The 9,134-nt window shown below is 48.7% G+C and overlaps 1 protein-coding gene across 1 annotated transcript in view; it reads left to right on the forward strand.

The window, feature by feature from the left end:
• TGFBI (transforming growth factor beta induced) overlaps positions 1-9,134 on the forward strand; it is a 21,941-nt gene that overhangs the window by 452 nt on the left and 12,355 nt on the right. Inside the window, exons 2-3 of the mRNA XM_005418860.2 lie at positions 4-41; positions 4,212-4,310. Of these exons, the coding sequence (XP_005418917.2) occupies positions 4-41; positions 4,212-4,310 (137 nt within the window). The remainder of the gene's footprint in view (positions 1-3; positions 42-4,211; positions 4,311-9,134) is intronic.

The following is a 9,134-nucleotide window of genomic DNA, read 5'->3' on the forward strand; positions in this document are numbered from 1 at the left end:
CAGGTCCTGCAGCACAGCCGGCTCCGCGGCCGGCAGCACGGGTAAGGCGAGGCAGGGAGGGGGGAAATCTCTTTTAAATCCTTTTTTCCCCCACGTTTGCTCGGTCCGCGGGGGATGCGCCCGGTGCGGGCTCGCCCCGGGCTCGCACCGTGGGGAGCTCTCTCGGTAACCAGTGCTTGCTTTCTCTTCCTCTTATAAGAAGAGGTAACTCTTTCTCATTTCCTTCTCTTTCATCCCCTGGTAACCTTTTCTCTTTCGGTAACTTTTCCCCCTTTCCATCACGGAACTTAGTGTTGCAGATGTCATTTCGGACCTTCCAATGCTTCTTTATCAGTTTATCCCTGTTAAGGAAAAAGGGGGTAAAGGTCCCCAGGTTTTGAGCCATTAAAGATTTTGTGGAAAGAATTCTTGGTTTTATGAATTTGTAAGAAAAAAAAACCCTTCAATGACTCTGTGGAGTCAGCACCAACTTACTCTTTGACTGGAAACCTCAGTTAGTCTTGGAAGTTTTCTTGACAAAAATAATCACTAATTTATTCATAAACCTTACAAGATAAGGGGCCTATGAAAAAATGCATGTAGACCTCTCTTTCTTGATACACAGCCTGTTATAGAGTGAGTACTTTGAGTGTTCCTTGATAGGCAGAAAACTAACCCAATGTTAATAGTTGTTCCCACTGTTTTTAAAGTTTATTAAGAATTAGGAATGGTGAAAGGATCAAAGACCTTTCAGCTGGCTTCCATCTCTTGGGATGGTGACAGTGATTGAGTTGAAGCTTCTGTTTAAGTGCGTTGCTGGAAGCAGGGTCATGAAATGCTTTAAATAAAAAAACTCCCAAGATTTAAATGTTGCAATTTGATACATTCTCTGGCAGGGATCTCGGTCAGGATTTATGACAAGGGATGTGCTGTTTGTATGCCTGACCAGGGACACAATCCAACAGGCAAATTCTGAGCTGATATTTATTTGTAATAGGTCAATAATGACAGAATTGCAGTGATTTACGTAGAAATACAGTGAATCTTGTTCACCCTCTCTGTGTGATGTGAAGCTAAGTAAATAGTTCTGCTGATAGCCCTGAGATTGAGGTTTGCTCAGGCTGAATAAGTTAAGGCAGTCCTGGTGTAAATCAGTGCACTCATCTCTGCAGGGAGAAGCTTTTACCCTGCACAATTACCAGAGGCACTGGGTAAGATGTGACTCTGGTGCCTTGTAAGACAGAAAGAACTGGAATGCCAGAACTTCCATCTGAGTTGAGATAAACCCAGTGTAGCTGACCACAGCTCCTTGCTCACTGCTCCCATTGTGATGGAGAGGGTGATTTTTACCAAGCTAACTTTTGAACATACACAGAATTTTGAGCATTGATTAATGACGTGCCAGAGAGATACAGCAGCACAAAACCAGCCAAAAACATTCTGGATGTGGGGTGTGTTGTGCTGCTTGCAGGAGCCAACTCCAGAGGGATGTGCAAGCAGGACTGCCACCCTTTGCTGTGAGCATCCCCCACACCATCAATGCCCCCATTGAGCCCAGAGCGAGCTGGGAGGCAGAGCTTGGCTCCACAGCAAAACTTGTACGTCTTAATTAGCTTTTTTTTAAAATGAACCAGCTCAAGTCAGTGAGAGGAGTTGAAAAGTGCATAAGGAACGTTAACATTTGGAGATGAAAATATAGGAATGCTCTTCCCAAAGCCAGCCAGCTTTGTGGGCACAAGGTGATGCTGGGGAGCACCATGGCCACAGCCATTGCAGGTATCTGGGGCTGTGCATCAAGTCCTGCTTTTCTCAGCCTCTTCCCAAGGGCTGCCCCTGTCCCAGCAGCTCCCAGCTGCTGCTGCCAAGCAAGAGGCTTTGGCTGAAGGGGAACAATAGGCAGTTTTATCCTGGAGTCAGCGTGGCTGGCTGGGAGCGGCATGGCAGAGGTGATGAACTCCAACGAGGAGAGGGAAGAGTGTTGACAAATTCATTTTAAGCCAGACTGGGCAAGGAACCAGGACATGCAATGCAGGGAGCCGCTACTACAGCGTGCCTGCAGGAATCATTGATAACACAGCCCTGAGCAGGGGTTTTTCCACACTGAGCAAAAACTGGGAAGAAGTTTTCCCCCCATAAGTCAGGGAGGGAGGAGCAGCCCCCCAGAGCTGCAGTCCCAGGCAGGGAGGAGGGAGCAAGGCAGTGAAGTACTGACCCGGAGGCACAAGGGTTTTCTTGGCAGGCTGCTCATGGGGATGTGGGGGAAGTGATCAAACAAGTCCTTCAGTAGCCAGGCTTGTCAAGATGCATATTAGAGGGATTGTCCACTGCCGTCAGCCAGATGCTAAAATCGAGGCAAGGTTTGGAATTTCGATGTAATTGGAACCATATTTCGGCACGGCAGCGCCGGGTGGCCAAGGTGGGCTGAGTCAGAGAGCACAGACGTCTCTCTAAGCGATGATTTGGCTTGGAAGTTGCTGAGTCTGGGCCAGTTTGCACCAGCTGAAAGTTTGGTTTTGTGATTTCTAACTTTCTTGCAGTAGGTTCTCGCTCCTTGTTCCCTGCCTTATATACAGAAACTGAATGAGATCCTTTCATGAAGAAACAAGCCAGCATTGCTGGATGTGGCAGCAATGAGGGAATGATGAGCTGAGTGTCCCCAGGTCCCGCAGCTCCTCTCTTTGCCCTCGGGGCAGGATGAAGGTGCCTGGGACACGCAGGGTCGGGTGCTGCCTCCGCAGGGCCCTGCAGCAGCCGCAGCAACAAAGGCTCATTGAAGGCACGCCAGGCTCCCGCGGAGGCTGGCACTGCAGTCAGCCAGCTATGGGAGACCCTCAGGTTAATTCATGCTAATGATGGCACGCTGGCCCCTTCTGGGATGCCGCTGAAAAGCAAGCACGGCCACAGGAGGACTTGCTGGTTGGGCTGCAAACGCTGCTTTTGTTCATTTTGGGGGGCAGTGCCTCGGTCAGACACAGCAGGACACAGGCTGCTGCCTGTTCTCCCGAGCACAGCAACGGGACCTTCACAAGAGCATCTCCAGACCCCATTGGGAGTTTCGTTTGTGCAAATGAAAAATCTGCCTTGGACAGCACAGAGCGCTTCTGACAGGCTGAAGTGATGATTTATGTGTTTTGCTTAATTATTTGTTTTCCCTTCATCTGCTTGGCAGCCAATACTGTGCATACTTTTAGTGATGCTGCTGCAACTGGGACATGGTGGTGGCGTTGGGAATCCAGCCTCAGCTGAGCTAAGCATCCTCAGCTTGCTGGAGCATTTGCTACACCTCTGGTCAAGCCCAGAGGCAGCTGATGGCCTTGCAACCCAGATCCATAAATCATATCTTTTATGCTGACCATGTTTTGCCTACACACGTGGCCAGGGCTGCTGGCCACAAACCACAGAGCTGGTGAGCCAGGCAGAGCAGGGAAATGCTGTGCTGGCCAAACCAGCAGCAAAGAAGCTCCCAGCTCCAGCTTGACCACATCTCTGCTCACGGTGATACCACTTCTTAGAAAGCTGCAGGGCTGCAGGCAGCTCTCAGCAGGGTTACTCACACATGGAACACCAACAACCAGGTTTTTTGGCTGAGCAGGAGCTCTTGGTACCTCATGGGCTGGTACAGCCCCTTGTGATCTGTGCTGTCATATCTGGTGTGTTGAAGCAGAGGAGGGCAGTGCCACTGCTCCTTTTCCCCTCACTCAGCTCCTTTTATCCTCATATCCAGAATTTGCTGAGTCTATCATGCAGCCAAAGTTCTGGGTTTGATGCAAGTCTGTAGGCTGATAAATACCTGTTTCATTTTTTTTATGTCCTAGATAATAAAATAATGGTTTCTTTTGCAAGGATTTGGATTATTGCATAATTTCCCGGGTTTTAGCTGTGTTTTGAATTTTAAGTAGGGGTACACCATGGAAATTCTGACCAAAAGGTTTTTACTTATTTCTTTATATTTTGGTGAGAGGTGGAACATGGAAAAAAGTCAAGAATTTGTACTCAGTGAAGAAAGAGATGCTCTGGCAGAGTCAGGAGAGATCTCTTTCTCTGCTTCCTCCACTTCATGATACTCATTGTAGGGCTGAATCGAGCAAGGTGACTTGCAGCTCTCAAGGTTTCCTCCCTTGCCATCCCAGCAGGGCTTTTCAGGCTCTGTCAGGTGGGCTCTGGCTCCGTGCTGGGGGTCAGCATTGGCAGGGGGAGGCTGACAGGACTCTCTTCTGCTCTGTTCCCTGCAGCCCCAACGTGTGCGCGGTGCAGAAGCTGATCGGCACCAACAGGAAATATTTCACCAACTGCAAGCAGTGGTACCAGAGGAAGATCTGTGGGAAGTCCACGTAAGTCCCTGGGTGCCTGACAGGGTCTCCCCAAAGACCCCTTGTGGAGGTGGGAGCTGGGTGGCAGAAGGAGATGGCAGATGTGGGATGTCAGAGCCCTGGTGTGCGTGTCACGTGTGTCCGTGTTAAAAACTGTTTGAGCTTTTTACCCCCTAAGAAATATTTGTTTTTCTAGAACACTTTGATGTTAAGAATGAAAAGTGCCATGTAAACATAAACCCTGATGGTTTATTCTAATTGCATTTCTATATATACTTATATAGCTCTCTGTGCTGTAATGAAGTGTGGGCCAGATGTTTTCTAGTACTGTCTCCATGATAGGCTCAATGCTGCCTAGATTTGAGAAATAGAAAAGGGGGTAAAAAGGCAGCCCAGAGCTGATGGATATTGGAGAGAATGTAAAATTCATCTCCATCTGTTTGCTTTGGAAGGGAAAACAAATAAAAGGAAAGAGGTGTCAGGTTTAGCCAACACACTCTGACTCCACCAGGAAAGTTAATCAGACTTGCAGGCCAGTTCCACGTCTAACATTGCAAACAATAATATTCAAGTAGCTGTTGCATGAAGAATCTGTGTGAGCAGCCTCGGGACATTCTTTTGAAAGATGCAGTCAGCAGATAATTAGGGCTATGCATGCTTGACTATCTGCCAGGCTGTAGAGCAGGAGCAGAGAATCTTTTTCCTTGCTGTAGTCCAGGCTGGGCTTTTGGACTCCCTTTCTGGCCCACAGCATGGACCATCCCAGCACCCAGGGCCAGTGCAGAGATTCCCTGAGCAGTCCTGGCTGTGGGATCAGAGCTCTGGGCCAGGTCTTATCCTGGATCTGCAGGGTCAAGAACAGAGAGGAGAAAATCATCTCATTTGTTTCCCTTATGGCTCAGTATAAATTGTAATTAGATCTACAGCAACATGCAGATTTGTTCTTCCCTGCAGATTTAGGTTGCTGTGACACCTGGCTGTCAGGATTCATGTGTGCTGTTGGTGTGGGGAGGAGGGAAGCAAACCAGGAGTCATGGCTGTGCACAGCTTTTGGCCTTTCATTGTACTTCACACGGGTTTGCCCTAAGGAGGAAAATTCTGTACCTCAGGAGGATGTATGGCTGGCTGTACCATGTAGTGTGCATGTACCATTGTTTTCCTTATGTCAAGTTTCTTTTCAGAAAAAAAAAGGAGAGGCAATATTGTAAAAACAAGCAACCAGATCCCCTCCCCTTAATTCTACAAACAAAATTTTGGGAAGGCTTAGCTTGGGTGAGTAGAGTTCAGGCTGTCATCTTGGCTGAATAATGGTGCTTCTTGACATGACATGGACAAGGTTATGGCTCAGCAGTATGGTCTCATCATTGCCTCTTCTGATAACAGAGTAGCTCAGTGTGTCTCCAAAGAAAACACAACTCAGCTGTGGATGTGGGAGAGCTTTGCTGCCCTGGTCACTGAAAGGCAAAGCAGTCCAGCCATGGATTTCTTTAGCTCTGAAGCAAGTGAGAAACTAACCTTGTATAAACCAAGAGTGCAGCTGTATTTGGCACAGACAAACTCATCCACTTATCTCGAGGAGGAGGTGGAATAACTGGCATCTGGCAGCATTTCATGATTTCATTTGAGGAGAACTCTTTCATTTGGGGTGAACTCTTGTACCTCATTTTCTCTGCTTTTACCCAAGTATCTCACCCAGTGATGCATCACTGAGAGAAAAGCACACAGACCATTAACCTGCCTGTTAACCTATGAGCTAATCTTTCCATTATCCACAGAATTTGCTCACTATTTTTTGCTTTACATCATCCCCACAATGGGTGTTATTGTCTTCTCTCCTCGCAGTCATTCCTGAGCCTGGGCCCTGCTCTCTCCTTCAGCAGGGCTGGTGCAGAACAAAAGACACGTGCCTTGACTCAGAGTTTCCAGGGGACCCTGGGACAGCTCTGATTACAAGTGTTTGCTTGTGATGGCTCCCACTGGACGTGGTGTGCCTGGCATATGGAAGCAATCAGGACTCATTGGGGCTATAAAGGACAGGATGCATTGTGCTGGAGCAGTCAAATTCCTGCAGCAGTGTCAGGAGGCTGATGCTGTGGCGTGCTCAGGTATCAGAGCCCAGGAGATCGGGTGGGCACAGCTGATGGTCTCAGCATGAACCTCCAAACTGGCCCCTCCTGTTGGGCTGAGCTGGTCCATGACAGGTTTTGAGAATACCCTGAAATCCTAGGAAAAAAATCAGGATTTGGCACATTTATGATAACTGGGGTGATCCTAAGCCTTTGCCTGGGATCTGTGGTCAGCAGTCCCCTCCTCAAGCTGTGTGGGTGCTCCTCTCACAGGCAGGGGGATCCCCCATCAGCCCTGGGGGGATGGTGGAGCTGCATAAGCATGGTCAGCATGGTAATTTTCTCCTCCTCCTGAAAGGCTTTCCCACCTGGGAGCAGCAGTCCTGGGGAGGAGACACTTGAGCCATCTCATCTACTTCACATTTCACTTTGCTGTTTTCCTCTGTAGTTGCTCAAAGGGTCACTGGTGCCACAAGCTGTTTGTGTGCTGCAGGTGAAAACGCCTGGCTCTACGACGATGGGTTTCACTGCTTTGGTTTCTTTCCTTTTCCTGCTCTGAGCACCTTTTCACACAGGTGGTGGGAGGGAGTTCAGTGGAACTGCTGAGCAGCAAAGCTGAGCTCCTGCAGAGCTGGCCCTGAGCAGAGAAATCCACCCCTTGGCAAGGAAGGCAGAACAGCTCTGCACTCCTGCAGCACAATTTCACTCCTTGTGGAAGGATCACATCCTGCATTGGGAGGCTTCGAGTGACTGGAGCAGCAGGGAAAGCCGGCCTGGAAACCACAGATGAAGAGTTCTACCTCTTTATCTGCTTTTTTTTTTTTTTTTTTAATTTGTTTTTCTCTGCTAAAGCATTGGCTCACACAGTTACAGGGAAATTAGGTAGAGGATTTATGTAGAGTTTTTATCTTTGCTGATGAAGTGAGATAAGATAGTTGGCAAGAAGTCTGACACTGCTTTGATTTCAAGGAGCACTGAGAGAAAAGTGTTTTGCTAATTAGGTAACTTTCCACTGTTGGTTATTCCAAAGTCAAAGTAGTTCATTCAGAATATATTGTCATCATTTTGCCTGTGTATTTTATATTTGTCTCCTTCCCTTGTGCACTGGACTCATTCTTCCAGAATTGGGGTTGCAATGGAACACATCCCCACACACTGTTTTGTCTTGAGAATGAAGACAACCTCAGTTTAGAAAAAAATTACTGGCACTTATTTTACAAAAACAAAGCATATGGGCTTTATTACAGGAAATTATTACAAATGGATATTTTTTCACTAATATATGCCTAAGCTTATTTTTATTACCTTGAAAAATGCACTTTAAATTTAATTTCAGCTCCTAAGAATGCAACAGCAGTGGAACAATGACTAATAACAGCCTAAACTAAAGGAGCTTTCTTCTGCAGGCAGACACAAATGGACATTAAAGAAATAGTGTTTTAATACCAGGGGCTAAAAAACTATAGATTTGACTTGAAATGACTCATTGAGGAGGCCAGGAAATTGTGGTGGAGGCGTTGCAGAGGGGATGACAAACGCTCTGTGTGTGAGGGCAGTGCCAGTGTGACCCACGGTGCAGGGGCTGGGCCACGGAGCAGGCAGCAGGAGCAGGGATGGACTGGGCAGTTCCCAAGGCTTTTGTGCAGAGCCCACAGTGTGCAGCAGTGGCTGGGAGTGCTCAAGGGAAGTTCTCCTCCCTGGGCAGCAGAATGTGGCTCTGACCCAGCTGGAGCAGGACGTGCCAAGAGCAGCCTCCCCACCCCATGGATGTGAGGGGGAAGGCAGCACTGAGATGCAGAGCATCCTTCAGCCAGGCTCTGCTGCTCCTGTCTGAGGGCTGGAGGTGGCTGCAGGACCAGCTGGGGACATGCCCTGAGGCCACCCCTGAGCAGCCCCTTCAGTGGTGCCGCTGGGTGGGCTGGGTGGGCTTTTGTTTCCACCTGCTCCGCCAGCCATAGGAGGCCAAATGCCTGAAGCTGAAGCTGTTTTATAACCTCATCTCTGGCTCCTTGTAGGTGCCAGCCCTTGAACCTCTGTGCTCACCTGGCCCCTTGCAGGGGTGTGCCAGAGCTCAGCATGGTGATGTGCCAGCCACACACCAGGGGATGCTGAAGGTGCCAGACACACAGCAGGGGATGCTGAAAGCTTCAGTGGGAGAGTGAGACAGGGGACTTGAGGAAGTCCCTACCCAAGTGGAGTTGGCCCAGTGTCTGCCCTGGTGCTTCTTGCCATGAGCTTCCTTTGCTGCTGGAGATGCCCACAAACCCAGTGAAAGGCAGGAGGTGCAGTCATGGAACCCCAGAATGATTTGGCTGGGAAGGGGCTTCAAGCACCATCCATTTCCACCCCCCTACCATGGGCAGAGACATTTGACCAGGTATCTGCATCCCTTGGCAGTGCCCTCCCCTCCTGGCAGGCACCAGGGGCAGCTCTGAGCCAGTGTGCCACAGGCTGTGTGCATGCATGTCCTGCCCCTTTGGAGCAGCTCATTAATCTCCAATTGATCTGTAAGTAAAGCTTTTAAAGCCTTCGTCAGCACTTTGGAATGATTTCTCTTTAATCAGCTCTTCATCTTTGATTACAGGTCTGAACCAAGGGAACTGTCTAGACTGGATTTAGTTTCTAGGGTGAAAAAAAGAAAAATTGGAGGTAGGGGAGGGAAGTGGTGGGGGAAGAAAGTGTGTGTTTCCAATGAACACGAGACAGGGGGGCTGGGAAAGCAGAGCAGCAGGGTGTTAAGATCTCCAGTAGTCAAAGGAAGGGAAAGCTTTAGGCAAAC

This window comes from Geospiza fortis, unplaced genomic scaffold (assembly GCF_000277835.1).
Source record: "Geospiza fortis unplaced genomic scaffold, GeoFor_1.0 scaffold55, whole genome shotgun sequence".
Taxonomy (NCBI): Eukaryota; Metazoa; Chordata; class Aves; order Passeriformes; family Thraupidae; genus Geospiza; species Geospiza fortis.